Here is a 17792-nt window from a genome sequence, read left to right as displayed (position 1 = left end):
TAGTTTACAGCCCAGAGCCACCTCGTGGACCTTTCCTATCTTGCAGGGTCCAGGCCCATCTAGCTGAGGGGGCTTTTAGGCTAAGATTGTCCCCCAGGAGCCTCAGTCTAGTATCAGGAGGACCAGTTATCAAGGGGAAGCTGCTGAGATCCAGGTATGGGACTAGGCTCCCCTACCCAGACTCCTCATAAACAGAATGAGAAGAGAGAACTCTGGGAAATCACCTAATCAGGACTACATTTTCTTTCCTTTTTTATTGAGATGGAGTCTTGCTTTGTCACCCAGGCTGGAGTGCAGTGTCACGATCTTGGCTTACTGCAACCTCCACCTGCCCTCCCCCGCTACAACTTTCAAGTGATTCTCCTCCCTCAGCCTCCAGAGTAGCTGGGATTACAGGCACCCACCACCACACCCAGATAATTTTTGTGTTTTTAGTGGAGATGAGGTTTCACCATGTTGGCCAGGCTGGTCCTGAACTCTTGACCTCGTGATCCACCCATTTCGGCCTCCCAAAGTGCTGGGATTAGGTGTTAGCCACCACTCCCAGTCATACATTTTCTTTTTAAAAATTTTTTTACAGTTTTTTTGCTTTGTTGAATTTTGTTACGCTGCCCAGGTTGGTCTTGAACTCCTAGCTTTAAGTCATCCTCCTGTCTTGGCCTCTCAAAGAAGTTCTAGGATTACAGGCATCAGCCATGGTGTCCAGCCCAGAACTACATTCTCATTGCAGAGAATAAGGTCCAGCAAGGCCTACAGAGCAGGTTGGAAGTGTCCTGAGAGCCAAAGCCCATGATTCCTCCATGTCAGGGGGGTACTAGGCCTCCCTGAGAGCCAGGAAGTAAGGAGGAGTCCTTCCCAAGGCCCATATTGTGGGTTGTAACCCCATCATACAGCTTCCATATACTGAGGCTGCAGAAGAGGGACCAGAACTAGGGTTGGGCCTCCACTTATGTGTCTCTCTGACTCTGAAGTGCAGTCAGCAAGGCCAGATCCCATCCTAAGACCCTTATGGCTCTGAGAGAGCAGGGCCACCTTCCTCTAACACCATCTTGTCGCTGATAGTGCAGGAGATGCACATGGAAGAATGGTCCCAGCCAGGTGAAGTGGCTCACACCTGTAATCCCAGAACTTTGGGAGGCTGAGATGGGCGGATCACTTGAGGTTAGGAGTTCGATACCAACCTGGCCAACATGGTGAAACCCCGTCTCTACTAAAATTACAAAATTACCGGATGTGGTGGTGTGCACCTGTAATCCCAGCTACTCCAGAGATTGAGACAGGAGACTCCTTGAACCCGGGAGGCAGAGGTTGCAGTGAGCAGAGATGGTGTGATTCCTCAAAAAAAAAAAAAAAGAACAGTCCTTTCCCACAAAGGGTGGCTCCCCATAACATCTCTTGGGAAGCGCCCCGCATCTCCCCTCTGGTCTTCCACACAATCCTGGTCTCTGTTCTGCACATGGTGGGGCTCCCAGGTCGCCTCTGGGAACCAGCCTCTGAGGGTGTTGCTATTAAGTGCAAACTAGTTCCACCGCAAGCAAAGAGCCGCGTGTCCTGCCCTCTTCTCGCTGCGACCCAGTCGGTAGTAGGGGGATGGGATGGGACGGCTCAGACTGGCTCACTTCTCTCCAGGCCACACCACGCACATCCACCCACAGGCCGCTGAGAAAAAGGCGCCAAGACGCCAAGAGAAGGTAGGTGCAGGAGCCAGGCTTCAAAGGGCCGGAAGAGTTGGATGAGAGGAGGACCCGAGCTCGGCCACGCCTCCTCGAGGCCCCGTCCCCACGCCCCAGCCCCGCCCGCCCAGCCCGGCGCCCACGAGTCTGCTGAACGCCAAATGCCAGAGTGCAGCGGCGGCTGGCCCGGCAGGTGAGGAGGCTGGGGCATTGCTGTCCGTGCGTCCATAGGCGTCAGGTGCTCAGACCCGAGGGCCGGGAAGGGATTTGGATTTCACAGGAACCTGGGGCGGGGGTCTGCTATCTTGGGGCTGTCGGGACCGCCGCTTAACGTTGGCCCAGCCCAGACCTCGAGTCGGCCCCTAGCCAGGCCCAGGCCCAGGCCCGCAGGGATCCCCTAGGTCCCAGCTCGCCTCTATGGAGCTCCTCCCGCCACTGCCTCAGTCCTTCCTGTTGCTGCTGCTGCTGCCTGCCAATCCCACGGCGGGCGAGGACTGGCAGTGCCCACGCACCTCCTACGCGGCCTCCCGCAACTTTGACGTGAAGTATGTGGTGCCCAGCTTCTCCGCCGGAGGCCTGGTACAGGCCATGGTGACCTATGAAGGCGAAAATGAGAGTGCCGTGTTTGTAGCCATACGCAATCGCCTGCATGTGCTTGGGCCTGACCTGAAGTCTCTTCAGAGCTTGGTCACGGGCCCTGCTGGTGACCCTGGCTGCCAGACATGTGTAACCTGTGGTCCAGGCCCCCACGGCCCTCCCGGTGACACAGACACAAAGGTGCTGGTGCTGGAGCCCGCGCTGCCTGCTCTGGTCAGTTGTGGCTCCAGCCTTCAGGGCCGCTGCTTCCTGCATGAGCTAGAGCCCCAAGGGACAGCCGTGCATCTGGCAGCGCCAGCCTGCCTCTTCTCAGCCCACCATAACCGGCCCGACGACTGCCCCGACTGTGTTGCCAGCCCATTGGGCACCCGTGTGACTGTGGTAGAGCAAGGCCAGGCCTCCTACTTCTACGTGGCATCCTCATTGGATGCATCCGTGGCTGCCAGCTTCAGCCCACACTCAGTGTCTATCAGGCGACTCAAGGCCGACTACTCGGGATTCGCACCGGGCTTTGCGGCATTGTCAGTGCTGCCTAAGTATCTCGCATCTTACAGTATTGAATACGTGCACAGTTTCCAATCGGGAGCCTTCGTCTACTTCCTGACTGTGCAGCCGACCAGCATGACGGATGCTCCTCGTGCCCTGCACACACGCCTGGCACGGCTTAGCGCCACTGAGACAGAGTTGGGTGACTATCGGGAGCTGGTCCTTGACTGCCAATTCGCTCCGAAACGCAGGCGCCGGGGGGCCCCAGAGGACAGTCGGCCCTATCCAGTGCTGCGGGTGGCCCACTCTGCTCCAGTGGGTGCCCAACTTGCGACTGAACTGAGCATTGCTGAGGGCCAGGAAGTGCTCTTTGGGGTCTTTGTTGCTGGCAAGGATGGTAGCCCTGGCGTGGGCCCCAACTCTGTCGTCTGTGCCTTCCCCATTGACCTGCTGGACACGCTAATTGATCAGGGTGTGGAGCGCTGTTGTGAATCCCCAGTCCATCCAGGCCTCCGGCGAGGCCTCGACTTCTTCCAGTTGCCCAGTTTTTGCCCCGACCCGGTGAGCAGAAAGAAGGGGCCCTTACTTGTGAGCTGCCTGCACATGGCTAAATACAGGCTGCTTCCCTTCCACCACTGAGGGGATCTGGGAAGGGGAGGGCAGGAGGAAAGAAGGATTCTCTCTCATCCAGTTCCTAAGTGTTGGGGTGGTGTGAGAAAGCAGCCGGACAAAAGCTACACTGGAGTCTCGGTTCCCAGCCAGGCTGGCCCTTGTTTCTGCCTCATTTTGCTCTTTCCTCTACCTGCCCTTCATGGCCCCTGGTTTTTTAGGTAGTTTTCCTGGCTGTGTGAGGATGGGGTTACATAACTGTGTCTCTGTTCACATAGCTCCTGAATGCTGGGTAGAATGATGGGCATTCCCTCCTACTTGTCCATCACCCATATCCTCAGGGACACACTCAGAAAAATAGCACCCCCACCCCCACCATGCACAGATACACAGGGAGGTGCTCACAGATTCACAGACTCAAAGCTGCTTGCCAACAGTTTCACTTTCCCTTGTTTTGCTCTGCTTTCCAAAGGGGATGGGACAGGATTTGTCAGAGAATCTCCCCTTCCTCCACACCCCTCCACCCACCCACCCCCACCCTTCTGCCAGCCACCACATTCCAGGGAGCTTCCTGGGCCTTGGAAGTCTGGGAGCTTGTTAGGGAGCCTGTATGTCCTGAGCTTCACTAACCCTTTTGCCATGATTGAGGGAGTACCCAGCACTCATGGGAAGGCAGCTTGGTTCTAGACGGTTCTGGGAGCCTCACTTTAGTCTTGTGCAAGCAACTATAAACATCTGGGGATAAGTAAAGGCCTAGGAAGGGCTGATTGGAATTGGTCCACCCCAGACTTTTCTTTTTTTTTTTTTTAACCATATTTGAGGATCTGTCCCAGGCAGGAAGTCTCAAAGCCCATGCTGAACTGGGGGCTCCTTCCAGCAGACTGTCTAGGTTCTCTCCAGCCATCGAGTAGGCAACAAGAATAAGATTGGACTAGAAGTGGGACCCACAGCTACTGCTCTCAGATTCTCTGACCATCATCCTGTGGCCCTGGGCCTACTGTGACATTCTCGACAGACTCCTTTCTGCTCCTATTGATGCTTTGGAGATGGGAGGAGAACTTACACCCAATGTGAGGTTGGGAGTCTTCAGCCTCCTTCCCTCTGCTGAATACATCTGGGTTGAAAGGCCCTAGGTTTGGGGACTTCTTGTCTGGGCTTAGGCAGGCCTGCCTGGCCCCTTTTCCTTCCCAGTGGGGAGTCAGAACCTCTCCCCAGCTTGGCTAGTAGTCAGTGGGTCAAAAGACACCCAGCACAGCTGGGCAGTGCCAGGTTCCAGGAGGACTAATCTTGGTCCCTGCTCGCAGGCTGGCCAGACCCCCAGGAGGTGTGTAAACCACCCTGTACGGTGTTTGCCCAACAACTCTGGGCATGCAGCTGCTGGGGCAGCACTCACATGTGGTTGGCCTCAAGAAGCCTGAGGGACTTAGAGCTTCTTCCTCCATGGGACATTGGACACTTAAGTGTTTTCGGAAGCCTGACGTTTCCCAGCCTGTCCCGGAGGCCCCCAGCCCCAACACTAGCTGCTGCCACTAAGCCCTACCTAAGCCTGGGAACCTAGAGCTGAGGTCCTGGGGCCTAGGGACAAGCAGGCTAGGGTGTGAGCCTGGCTGAGGTAGGGCTCTGTTCCCCTTCAGAGCCCTACCTGTCTCTGAATCATGCTAGAAACACCTGGCAGGCTTCCAGCTCAGACCAAGCCAAGCCAATTTCCTGCCTCAAGTGAGGACAAAGTCCCAGTCCCTACTCACCCAAGCTGTAGGCACAGAGTGTGTGGGGTTTCAAGGCCCAGCTTTTGACTAGGTCTGCCAGTCAGTTCTGAGGTCTCAGGACTGGGTTAAGCCTCTGTGGTCTGATGGCTTCAGAGGCTCCTGCTTCAAGGAGTGCCTTCAGGGCTGGTGAGGGAGAGTCTTGAGCACCTAGGGCTGGCTACTGAGCCCTGTCTGCACCTTGCACTCAGCTCCAAAACCATGAGTTCATATCCTGGCTTTCTGGTTTCCCAGAGTTTCCCAGAGCTTCCACAGTCCTGCCCTGGAGCATGATTGCAGCCCCATGCTAAGATCAGGGGAGAGGTTAGTGTCCCCTAGCTTCCAGAATGTAGTTCTGGCCCCCTGGCTGTAGGGGTTTGGTTTATCCCTTTTGTACCCTAAACAGGGTATAGGAAGCAGCTGGGGTACAGGAAGACCTTTGGAGTCTAGGGAGAAGGACCATGTTCCCAACCTTGTGCTGGCCAATTAACTCCAGCATTTAGTCCTCATTCAAGTGGGGAAACCCAAGCTCAGAGGAAACAGTTTGCTGAAGTGCACACAGAGAAGCAGAGAAGAGCCAGCAGGGGGCAGGAGAGGACTCTTGCAGAGCTGAGACTTGCAATTTGGCTCCTCTCCCGAGGGTCTATGACACCTTGGACAAGAGACCCAACGTCTTGAACCTGTTTCCTCATTTGTAAGACGTACGGGGTGGGCTGGGTGCCGCGGCTCACACCTCTAATCCCAGCACTTTGGAAGGCTGAGGTGGGCAGATCACAAGGTTAGGAGTTTGAGACCAGCCTAGCCAACATAGTGAAACCCCGTCTCTACTAAAAATACAAAAAATTAACTGGGCGTGGTGGCAGGCACTTGTAATCCCAGGTACTTGGGAGGCTGAGGCTGGAGAATCGCCTTCACCTGGGAGGTGGAAGTTGCAGTGAGCTGAGATCACACCATTCTACTCCAGCCCGGGTGACAGTACGAGACTCTGTCTCAAAAAACAAAAAGATGTATGGGGTGGTTGTGAGACTGGAATGAGGGTAACTCACTATCAGGATGGACATGGCAGGGTGCTACAGGGAGGAGAGGGAGCGGGCCTTCCAGCCTAGGCCTTCTCCCTGACCTTGCTATGCTGAGAGCCCTGTGGGGGGAATGGGGGATGGTAACTGGCAGACCTAGGATCTTCTCCAGTCAGGTCAGGTGAGGGGTGAATGTGTTGGGCTGCTGCGGCCATTGACAAAGGCCCCAGAGGGTCAGGGCACAGGCCTGATCCCTGACTCCTTCCATTCTCTGACCTTTCCCAGCCTGTCCCGGAGGCCCCCAGCCACAACACCAGCTGCCGCCACTACCCTCTGCTGGTCAGTAGCAGCTTCTTACGTGTGGACCTATTCAATGGGCTACTGGGAGCAGTACAGGTCACTGCATTGTATGTGACACGCCTTGACAACGTCACAGTGGCACACATGGGCACATCAGATGGGCGTATCCTGCAGGTGGGTCCTCATCCCCACAGTCCCCTGGCCCTGGGTCCTTGTCTCCATCCCCATTTTGTTTACATATGACCTGTCCTAGGTGGAGCTGGCCAGGTCACTCAATTACTTGTTGTATGTGTCCAACTTCTCACTGGGTGACAATGGGCAGCCGGTGCAGCGGGATGTCAGTCGCCTTGGGAACCACCTACTCTTTGCCTCTGGGGACCAGGTAAGGTGGGCAGGGGCAGGGCCTGGTCCCAGGGTTGTGGGATCACAGACTCTCCATCCAATCCAGGGAGGCATTGACATACAGGTCTTACCACCCTAGCCTACAGTGTACTAGGAGGGTCTGTAGGGTCCAATCTCCCCCTCCAGGGCCCCCTGAGTCACCTGTCTTCTACCCCAAGGTTTTCAAGGTACCTATCCAGGGCCCTGGCTGCCACCACTTCCTCACCTGTGGGCGTTGCCTGAGGGCACAGCGTTTCATGGGCTGTGGCTGGTGTGGGAGCATGTGTGGCCGACAGAAGGAGTGTCCTAGCTCCTGGCAAATGGACCACTGCCCGCCTAAGCTTACTGAGGTATGGCTTCCCTGGCAGAGCACAGGTAAGAGTGAGACAAGCTGGGCCCCGGGTGGTGATCAGTAAGTCTTGATCACAACTTCCTCAGGTCTGCAGTGTTCTTCACATCTACAAGGAGGGCATTCTTTTTTATTTATTTATTTGTTTGTTTGTTTGTTTGTTTTTGAGACAGAGTCTCACTGTTGCCAGGCTGGATTGCAGTGGCACAATCTCAGCTCACTGCAACCTCTGCCTCCTGGGTTCAAGCAATTCCCCTACCTCAGCCTACTGAGTTGCTGGGACTACAGGTGTGTACCACCATGCCTGGCTTATTTTTATATTTTAGTAGAGACAGGGTTTCACCATGTTGGCCAGGATGGTCTTGATCTCCTGACCTTGTGATCCACCCACCTCGGCCTCCCAAAGTGCTGGGATTACAGGTGTGAGCCATCGCACCTAGCAGGAGGGCATTCTTGTCAGAGGGGATGCCACATGCAAAGACTTGGAGGCAGGAAAGTGCTTGAATGAGGACTAGTGAGTGACTCTGAATGGCTGGAGCATGGGGCAAGCAAAGGGTATAGCAGGAGACTTTGGGGAAGCAGGTGGGGCTGTGAGAGCCCAACCCCACATAAAGACTCAGGATATCTGTTACCCCCATTTCAGTTCCACCCCCACAGTGGACCTCTAAGGGGAAGTACAAGGCTGACCCTGTGTGGCTCCAACTTCTACCTGCACCCTGGTGGTCTGGTGCCTGAGGGAACCCATCAGGTCACCGTGGGCCAAAGTCCATGCCGGCCACTGCCCAAGGACAGCTCAAAACTCAGGTACAACCTGGTCCCTCCCCTCCCTATCCCTGATGGGGACAACCAAGCAGCCCCTTCCTCATGAGACCGTTCTCTGCTTATCAGAGGCAAGTGGGGGATAGGGGAAGCTGCAGTGGTTCTGGCTGCTTTGTGTCTGGGGAGATGTCTCTGTCCCTTTTTGAGCTTTCATGTGCCCTGCCTGTCTGTTGACTCATGGACCAGTCAAGGTTAATCTCTGCCCCTCCAGAACCTTCCTTCCCTAGAGGGAGGCATGGGTGGAGAAACGCCATTCTCCAGCTCAGAGGATCCCTGTGGCTTGTGGCAGGCATGCAGCTAGGTAGGCCTGTATAATTCCTGGCTGACCTCAGGGGTTCCCCTGGTGCCCCAGACCAGTGCCCCGGAAAGACTTTGTAGAGGAGTTTGAGTGTGAACTGGAGCCCTCCGACACCCAAGCAGAGGGACCTACCAACGTCAGCCTCACCGTGACTAACATGCCACCAGGCAAGCACTTCCGGGTAGATGGCACCTCCATGCTGAGAGGCTTCTCTTTCATGGTGAGGTCACCTTGCCCTGTCTGTGCCCTTGGCCAGTGCATGGTACGGGAAGGGAAGGGCTTGGAGTGGAGGACCTATTGTACCTGAGCCACCTCTATGTCCTATTAGAAGCCAGTGCTGACAGCAGTGCAACCCCTCTTTGGCCCACGGGCAGGGGGCACCCGTCTCACTCTTGAAGGCCAGAGTCTGTCTGTAGGCACTAGCCGGGCTGTGCTGGTCAATGGGACTGAGTGTCTGCTAGAATGGTAAGTACCACCAGGCAGGCACTGGAGGCCACAGCGTTCTATCCAGGGGAGCTTTACCAGGTGGGGATTCTGTCAGAATGGAGGGAAGAGGGCTCTGTTACATGGTCAGTGTGGTATGGAGAGCAAGTCCAGAAAGAAAAAACTACCACCCTCTTCAGCCCAGAGGGAAGCCATCACAGAGTCCATTGGCTCCAGCCAAGGCTGTGGGAAACCTGTTCCCTTCTTGCCCTCTTGGAATGTCTTCCTGGGACCACCTTATCTTCAGACAGACCATGGAGTGGGGCAGGTGGGGGAGATAACAGACAAACTGGGAGAGGTCAACAGGCCACTGGAGGAAGTGGGCCTGGCCATCACAAAGGAGGCAACTCTGAGCCCAATCCCTTATTCTGCAGGGTCAGTGAGGGGCAGCTTTTATGTACCACACCCCCTGGGGCCATGGCAGCCAGTGTCCCCCTTAGCCTGCAGGTGGGGGGTGCCCGGGTACCTGGTTCCTGGACCTTCCAATACAGAGAAGACCCTGTCGTGCTAAGCATCAGCCCCACCTGTGGCTACATGTAAGTACCACCTCTTTACCCACTCTGGCCTCTGGGGAATGAGAAAGCCAGCCTTGGAGAACACCCAAAGCCTACCACCCTGTCCTCTTCCACAGCAACTCCCACATCACCATCTGTGGCCAGCACCTAACCTCAGCGTGGCACTTAGTGCTATCATTCCATGACGGGAATAAGGCAGTGGAGAGCAGGGTGAGTGAGTGCTGGCCAGGAGGGAGGAAGGCTGGATGAGTTCCCTGAGCTGTACCTCATGCTGGGCTGAGGAGAGGAGCAACCACAGGTGGGGTTCCTGGCCAATCACTCTCCTATTGGTCCCAGCAGTGTGAGAGGCAGCTTCCAGAGCAGCAGCTGTGCCGCCTGCCTGTTTATGTGGTCCAGGATCACCAGGGAGGGGTGACAGGGAATCTGAGTGCCTGGGGAGATGGAGCTGCTGGCTTTACACTGCCTGGCTTTCACTTCCTACCCCCACCCCATCCACCCAGTGCCAACATAGCTCCACTGAAGCCTGAGGAGCATGCCATTAAGTTTGAGGTAAGTGTAAGGGATAGGGGCAGGGACCGCTGGGGATCTGAAACTAGAGGCCAAGCTACTGGCTAGTTCTCATGACCCTCTCTGCAGTATATTGGGCTAGGCGCTGTGGCTGACTGTGTGGGTGTCAACGTGACCGTTGGCGGTGAGAGCTGCCAGCATGAGTTCTGGGGGGACATAATTGTCTGCCCCCTGCCCCCATCCCTGCGGCTTGGCAAGGATGGTGCCCCATTGCAGGTAGGCAGCCCAGATGGATCTCCCTGGGAAACACTGGCTGAGGGCCTGCAAGCTGGGCCTGAGTTGCCACCTGCCCCTAGGTCTGTGTGGATGGTGAATGTCGCATCCTGGGTAGAGTGGTGCAGCCAGGCCCAGATGGGGTCCCACAAAGCACGCTCCTTGGTGTCCTGCTGCCTTTGCTGCTGCTTGTGGCTGCACTGGCCACTGCACTGGTCTTCAGCTACTGGTGGCAGAGGAAGCAGCTTGGTGAGTTATTTGCTTCTACCTTTACTCAGCCCCTACCCCCAACCAATGGCATCTTCAAGTCCCTACATCCTGTCTCTCTGCCCAGGCCTTAGGGATCTCCCACACCTCCCCAAAGGGGTTGGTCCCTAGAAGCTTGAAAAGTCAGCCTACCAGAGATTTTCTTTCCACAGTTCTTTCTCCCAACTTGGATGACCTGGCATCCCTGGACCAGACTGTTGGAGCCACATACCTGCCTATGCTCTCTTCGGGCTCTGACTACAGAAGTGGCCTTGGTGAGATAGTGGGGGCACTAGAAGCTAAAGCCACCCCCTCTCCCTGCAAGCTCCTCACTCCCTCTCCCCACAGCAATCCCTGCCACCGATGGTCTGGATTCCACCACTTGTGTCCATGGAGCATCCTTCTCTGATAGTGAGGATGAATACTGTGTCCCACTGCTGCGGAAAGAGTCCATCAAGCTGAAGGACCTGGACTCTGCACTGTTAGCTGAGGTCAAGGATGTGCTGGTTCCTCATCAGCGGGTGGTCACCCACAGTGACCAAGTCATTGGCAAAGGTGTGGGGGCCAAATGGGGCTGGGGCAGAGATGGAATCTCAAGATAACATAGGCTAAAGGGATGGTTGGACCAGATTCTGCTCTAACTTTCTCACCAACCTGTGTGATATACCTTGGGTATACCACTTAATCTCTTTGAGTCTCCATTTGCTCATCTGTAAAATGGGGATGAGAATAGTTTCGGTGGGTTCTGGTGTGGATCAGTCAGGTATAGGAAGATTGTAGCCTCTGCCATCATGTGGCTGCTGTTTGTTTTTGATTTTTTGGTTTTTTTTTTTTTGAGACGGAGTTTCGCTCTTGTTACCCAGGCTGGAGTGCAATGGTGCAATCTCGGCTCACCGCAACCTCCGCCTCCTGGGTTCAGGCAATTCTCCTGCCTCAGCCTCCTGAGTAGCTGGGATTACAGGCACGCGTCACCATGCCCAGCTAATTTTTTGTATCTTTAGTAGAGACGGGGTTTCACCATTTTCACCAGGATGGTCTTGATCTCTTGACCTTGTGATCCACCCGCCTTGGCCTCCCAAAGTGCTGGGATTACAGGCTTGAGCCAACGCGCCCGGCCTGTTTTTGCTTTTATTTGTGGTTTGACTTTGTTTTTGAGACAGGGTCTCACTCTGTTACCCAAGCTGGAGTGCAATGGCACAATCATGGCTCACTGTAGTCTCGACCTCCTCAGGCTCAGGTGATCCTCTGCCTCAGTCTCCTGAGAAGCTGGGACTACAAGCATGCAACAGCAGGCCTGGCTAATTTTTTGTTAGTTTTCTGTAGAGCTGGTCCTTGAATCATGTTGCCCAGGGTGGCCTCGAACTCCTGGGCACAAGCGATCTGCCTGCCTAAGCCTCCCAAAGTGCTGGGATTACAGACATGAGCCACCTAACCCAGCCTGTTTTGTTTTGTTTGTTTATTTTTCTAGACTGAGTCTTGCTCTGTCACTCAGGCTGGAGTGCAGTGTCACAATCTCCACTCACTGCAACCTCCACCTCCCAGGTTCAAGCAATTCGCTTGCCTAAACCTCCCAATTATCTGGGATTACAGGCATCCGCAACCACACCCGGCTAATTTTTGTATTTTCAGTAGAGATGGGGTTTCACCATGTTGGCCAGGCTTGTCTCGAAATCCTGACCTTGTGATTTGCCTGCCTACTGGGATTACAGGCATAAACCATGGTGCCTGGCCTATTTTTTTTTGAGAGTCATTCTCTGTCAGCCAGGCTGGAGTGCAGTAGCACAGTCTTGACTCACTGCAACCTCCACCTCATGGGTTCAGGCTATTCTCCTGCCTCAGCCTCCCCGAGTAGCTGGGATGACAGGCACCTGCCACCATACCCAGCTAATTTTTGTATTTTTAGTAGATGGGGTTTCACCGTGTTGTTCAGGCTGGTCTTGAACTCCTGACCTTGTGATCCGCCTGCCTGGGCCTCCCAAAGTTCTAGGATTATTGGCATGAGCCACCACGCCCAGCCTATTTATGTATTTGTTTATTTATTTTTTGAGACAGAATATTGTTCTGTTGCCCAGGCTGGAGTGCTATGGCAGGATCTTGGCTCACTGCAACCTCCGCCTCCCAGGTTCAAGCGATTCTCCTGCCTCAGCCTCCCAAGTAGCTGGGATTACAGATGTGTGCCATCACACCCAATTAATTTTTAGTAGAGATGGGTTTCTTTTATTCTTTTTAAAGACGGGGTTTCACCACGTTGGTCAGGCTGGTCTTAAACTCCCGACCTCAGGTGATCCACCCGCCTTGGCCTCCAAAGTGCTTGGATTACAGGCGTGAGCCACCATGCCCAGTCCGAGATGGGTTTTCATCATGTTGGCCAGGCTGGTCTCAAACTCCCGACCTCAGAGGATATGCCCACCTTGGCCTCCCAAAGTACTAGGATTACAGGCATGAGCCACTGCACCCGGACCTGTTTTATTTTATTTTATTTATTTTTTATTTTTTTGAGATGGAGTCTCACTCTATCGTCCAGGCTGGAATGCAGTGGCATGATCTCGGCTCACGGCACCCGCCCCCTCCTGGGTTCAAGTGTTTCTCCTGCCTCAGCCTCCTGAGTAGCTGGGATTACAGGTGCCACTACTGCCACCACATCTGGCTAATTTTTGTATTTTTAGTACAGACAGGGTTTCACTATGTTCGCCAGGCTGGTCTCAAACTCCTGACCTCAGAGGATATGCCCACCTTGGCCTCCCAAAGTGCTAGGATTACAGGCATGAGCCACCGTGCCTGGCTTTTTTTTTTTTTTTTTTAAGACAGGGTCTCACTATGTTACCCAGGCTGGCCTTGAACTCCTGAGTTTAAGTGATTTTCCTGCCTCAGCCTCCTGAGTAGCTGGGATCACAGGTGCATGCCATTGTGCCTGGCTTCTGCTGCTTTTTTTTTTTTTTTTTTTTTTTTTTAAGACAGAGTCTTGCCCTGTCTCCCAGGATGGAGTGCAGTGGCACAATCTCCACTCACTGCAATCTCCACCTCCCGGGTTCAAGCGAGTCTCCTGCCTCAGCCTCCCAAGCAGCAGGGACTACAGGCATGAGCCACCATGCCTGGCTAATTTTTGTATTGTTAGTAGAGATGGGGTTTCACAGTATTGGTCAGGCTGGTCTTGAACTCCTGACCTTGTGATCCACCCACCTTAGCCTCCCAAAGTGCTGGGATTACAGGCGTGAGCCACCGTGCCCAGCCCTGCTGCTTTTTAAAAATGTCAGATTGGCTGGTTTGGTGCTTTGAGGTCAGGTTGCCAATGAGAATGTGTGGTGTGAGCCTTGGGCCCTGGAGCTCCTCTCATCAACTCATTATGCCCCCCACACCAGGCCACTTTGGAGTTGTCTACCATGGAGAATACATAGACCAGGCCCAGAATCAAATTCAATGTGCCATCAAGTCACTAAGTCGTAAGTGGGGCAGTGGATGGGATGGCAGAGGCAGAAGCCCCAGCCTGGGAGGATTCTTGTTTCTGCTGTGCCCTCTCCTTACTGAGTGACCCTGAGCAAGAGAACTTTATTTCCCATTTCCCTATCTGAGTCTTGCAAAGGGACGTCCTACCGTGTGCCTGACTTGCGCTGCTCTGCAGGCATCACAGAGGTGCAGCAGGTGGAGGCCTTCCTGCGAGAGGGGCTGCTCATGCGTGGCCTGAACCACCCGAACGTGCTGGCTCTCATTGGTATCATGTTGCCGCCTGAGGGCCTGCCCCATGTGCTGCTGCCCTATATGTGCCACGGTGACCTGCTCCAGTTCATCCGCTCACCTCAGCGGGTCAGTGCTCAGCTGGCTCTGGGTTGGGGGCAGGGGCAGCAGCTGGAGAAGGAGCTGCTGTGCCCTTGCCCACCAACCCACCTGTGCCCCTAGAACCCCACTGTGAAGGACCTCATCAGCTTTGGACTGCAGGTAGCCCGTGGCATGGAGTACCTGGCAGAGCAGAAATTTGTGCACAGGGACCTGGCTGCACGGAACTGCATGTGAGAGCCCAGAGTAGCTGGGGTGAAGCAAGGGCACAGGGCATGAGGGTGTGCAGTGCTTAAGGCCACCTCAGGGAAGGGCCCACTCCAGTCTTGTCCTCCCCTCTCCACACCTTACGTTTTTGTCTGCCTAGTCAGACTTGGATTGGACACTGTGGCTTTGAAATTCTGTAAGGGCCTGGAGCAGGTGGTTTCAGGGCCTGGGAAGGACCAGTCCTAAGTGTGATCCTCTCACTACCCCCAAGGCTGGATGAGTCATTCACAGTCAAGGTGGCTGACTTTGGTTTGGCCCGTGACATCCTGGACAAGGAGTACTATAGTGTTCGACAGCATCGCCATGCTCGCCTACCTGTGAAGTGGATGGCGCTGGAGAGCCTGCAGAGCTACAGATTTACCACCAAGTCTGATGTGGTGAGGCCCCACCTGCCCTACAGTCCACATGGCCTTGGCACCTGAGAACACTGGGCCTTACCCATTCGGCTCTGGATGATCTGAGCCCAGGGAGTCCGCAGGGTAGACGACCCCCACAGCGCATCTGCCCACCTTTTGGGCAGATGTAAGATGGAATCTGACACCTGCCAGGGTGAGAGGAGGCTGGGAACTCACTGGCTCCTCACAGATTATCCAGAGCCTACCCAGCCCCAACTCTGGGCAGGATAAGGTAGTGGGAGGAGACAGAGGAAAGACACTGGTGACAAGGAATGAGCTCTTAATGGAGGGTGGGGTCTTCCATTTCCAGCTGAAGGACTCTGGGAGGTAGAAGCCCTAGGGGACCTACCTGCCCCCAAATTTGGAGTAAGAGTTGAATCCCCTCTCTTCCCCCTTTCCACAGTGGTCATTTGGTGTGCTGCTGTGGGAACTGCTGACACGGGGCGCCCCACCATACTCCCACATCGACCCTTTTGACCTCCCCCACTTCCTGGCCCAGGGTCGGCGCCTGCCCCAGCCTGAGTATTGCCCTGATTCTCTGTGAGTATGTGGAGGTGGAACTGGATCCCAGAGACATGGGAGAGGCAGGAGAGAGAGCTCCTGCCTGGCTTCCTGACTAAACTTCTGGTTGACTAGGAAAGGGGCCCTCGCTGGGTCTCAGTTTCCTCATCTGTGGACTGGTCCTACCCCCATGCAGGGTGGACCTCACAGTTGCCATGGTAACAGCATTCTGAGCTCAGAGTTGGGGTTGAGGCCAGTGATTTGATTTTCCCAGCACTTCTCTCCCCCAACTCCCACTAAATGGGGCTGCTTTCTACCTTTCCTCTCATTTAACCTTGAGGAAAGATTCCATTAGCTCCCACAGCAATCTGTTCAGATTTTTTCTGCATCCCCAGTTCAGGTTCTTTCACTGGATGTGATTTCAGATTCCCCATTCCTGGAGGGATGGCGGCAGCTGTGTTGTCCTCAGTTGTTATGGTGTGGGTTCACTGCTGAGGTTTAGCTTCATATGCAGCAGGCATGCCTGAGCTGTGGCCAGGTCTGCTTGGTTAGAACAGAGAGAACCAGGGCTTAGGTAAAAGTAGGTGATGCCCCGTCTCAGGCTGTGCTCCAGGAAGGATGTGAGTATCCCTTCCTCACGGCCCTACCTGCCTTAGGTTTCCTTTTACTGTTCTAATTCACTGCCTACCCATATTCAGATTGGGCTCCTGGAAATAGCCTCAGCTGGAGATTTGTGTATGGGGATTTACTGAGAGGTTGGGAGCAAGAGAAGAAGGACTGGGCAGGAGAAATTGGGCTGTGATACGGATGTCACAGGGACTGCAGCCCATCACACAGGGACTGCTTGAGCTAGGATGACCCACCAGAATTTTCTGAAATTGAAACCAATGGGCTAGGTCTTTGTACCAGGCATTAATCAGTTACTCATCACAGACTGTCCCTGGGGAGAGGATGTGAGCTTGGCAGAGGCAGTTCTCTTCTGCCTAGGGCAATTCCTAGAGAGGGCCTCAGTCAAGAGCCATCAGCAGGCAACACTCCCAGCCGCTGGGAGAGTAAAGGGGGATCTGGGTGGCACATCATAGCGTCCACTTCAGCAGTCCAGCCCTTCTCCTCTCTGGGCCTCAATTTCCTCATCTGTAAAGGGAGATAACAGTACCACCCTCAGCGAGTCTGAGAATTATATAAAATATTGTGTGTAGGGTATTTAAGAGTATTATTTCAGGCAGGAATTACAACCCCAGGATAATAGGGCATGCACTAGGACCCAGCAGCAAACCTGGGGAACCTCTCCTTCAGAACCAGGGTGCCACTGGTGCTATCCCAAATGGTCTTGCTTCAGGATTCTAAGTTCCTGCTTTGCTGGACCCAGGCTTCCTTCCTGGAAGAACTATAATGATGACCATGGTACCTGTGAGCTGGGCCTTGTGCTAAGCATTTCACAGGCATAAGCCTGTGTACCTACTGCTCTGTGATCAGAGGAGGACCCAGAGGCACAGAGGGGTTAAGGAGGTTGCCCAAGATTACATAGCCCAGATCACAGGGCATAGAAGCCCAAGCTCTTAACCCCTGAGGGATTTTGACCTCTGCCAGCGTGGGGAGGCAAGACTGGAACAGCAATCACAGGGATGAAAAGAACTGCCCCTGATTGGGCAGTGCTAGGCACTAGGTCCTGTCACCTATCCTCATCCCCGTGTGTCTTGCCAGAGGTTTAACAGCAGGTGGGTGTCCCAGAATCCTTGGGTAGGAGTTGCCTTACCCTGACATCTCCCTCCCGCAACAGGTACCAAGTGATGCAGCAATGTTGGGAGGCAGACCCAGCAGTGCGACCCACCTTCGGAGCACTAGTGGGGGAAGTGGAGCAGATAGTGTCCATCCTACTTGGGGACCATTATGTGCACCTGCCAGCGACCTACGTGAACTTGGGCCCCAGCACCTCGCATGAGATGAATGTGCGTCCAGAACAGCTGCAGTCCTCACCCACACAGGGCAGTGAACACCGGCCCCGGCCCCTCTCGGAGCCTCCTCGGCCCACTTGACTTAGTCCTTGGGCTGGACCTGCTTAGCTGCCTTGAGCTAACCCCAAGCTGCCTCTGGGCCAGACCAGGCCAGAGGGCAGTGGGCCTCTACCTTGTTCCTGCCTTTTAACCTTCAGAGGCAGTAGGTAAGTGGGGCCCATTAGGTCCCTCACTCCACAGAGTTAGCCAGTGAGGGCAGTCCTTCTGCAACATGTATGGAGTACCTGCTGTGGAACCTGCCTGCTGGGCACAGTGGACTTAACAGAGACCATATCAACACTGACCCTTGCACCAGTAAAGGAACAAATGACTATTAAAGCACAAATTGTGGCAAATGGTGTGAAAGAATGACAGGAGGCTGCTTTAGATAGCTGAATAGAGAGGCAAGGGAACCCTCCCAGGAGGTGACATTTTGCTGAGGCCTTATCAAATGGGGAAAAACCACCAGAAGCAGTGTTGAGGAAAGAGAGTTTTTGGCAGAGAGTCACATGTGCAAAGGCCCTGAGGCTGGAAAGGATTTGGATCAGCAAGAAGGCTCTAGAGAACAGG

The 17792-nt window shown here is 54.5% G+C and overlaps 1 protein-coding gene across 4 annotated transcripts; it reads left to right on the top strand.

Annotated features, from left to right (window-relative positions):
• Window positions 1–1816: 1816 nt before the first annotated feature.
• MST1R (macrophage stimulating 1 receptor) lies at window positions 1817–17578 on the top strand. Of its 4 annotated transcripts, none has more exons than XM_035275552.3 (20): window positions 1817–3317; window positions 6409–6597; window positions 6677–6805; window positions 6984–7154; window positions 7797–7957; window positions 8325–8490; window positions 8599–8735; window positions 9128–9289; window positions 9385–9478; window positions 9608–9817; window positions 9905–10051; window positions 10132–10297; window positions 10468–10569; window positions 10643–10849; window positions 13654–13734; window positions 13914–14095; window positions 14189–14298; window positions 14544–14709; window positions 15131–15267; window positions 17009–17578. In XM_035275552.3, the coding sequence occupies exons 1-20, from the start codon at window positions 2091–2093 to the stop codon at window positions 17262–17264; spliced, it is 4200 nt and encodes a 1399-aa protein (XP_035131443.2). In that variant the 5' UTR covers window positions 1817–2090; the 3' UTR covers window positions 17265–17578. The 4 variants fall into 4 exon arrangements, with proteins under 4 accessions (XP_035131443.2, XP_035131442.2, XP_035131445.2 ...); XM_035275551.3 differs by having other exon boundaries at window positions 9605–9817; XM_035275554.3 differs by lacking the exons at window positions 8325–8490; window positions 8599–8735.
• Window positions 17579–17792: the final 214 nt, after the last annotated feature.

Source organism: Callithrix jacchus, chromosome 15 (assembly GCF_049354715.1).
Source record: "Callithrix jacchus isolate 240 chromosome 15, calJac240_pri, whole genome shotgun sequence".
Classification (NCBI taxonomy): domain Eukaryota; kingdom Metazoa; phylum Chordata; class Mammalia; order Primates; family Cebidae; genus Callithrix; species Callithrix jacchus.
The sequence above is the reverse complement of the archived record's forward strand: the minus strand, read 5'-3'. Positions and strand labels throughout refer to the sequence as shown.

Coding starts and splice junctions, on each gene's coding strand:
- MST1R (XM_035275551.3), top strand. CDS start 2,091: ATGGAGCTCCTCCCGCCACTGCCTCAGTCCTTCCTGTTGCTGCTGCTG. Junction 14,710..15,130: donor TTACCACCAAGTCTGATGTG/GTGAGGCCCCAC, acceptor CCCTTTCCACAG/TGGTCATTTGGTGTGCTGCT. Junction 15,268..17,008: donor GAGTATTGCCCTGATTCTCT/GTGAGTATGTGG, acceptor CTCCCGCAACAG/GTACCAAGTGATGCAGCAAT.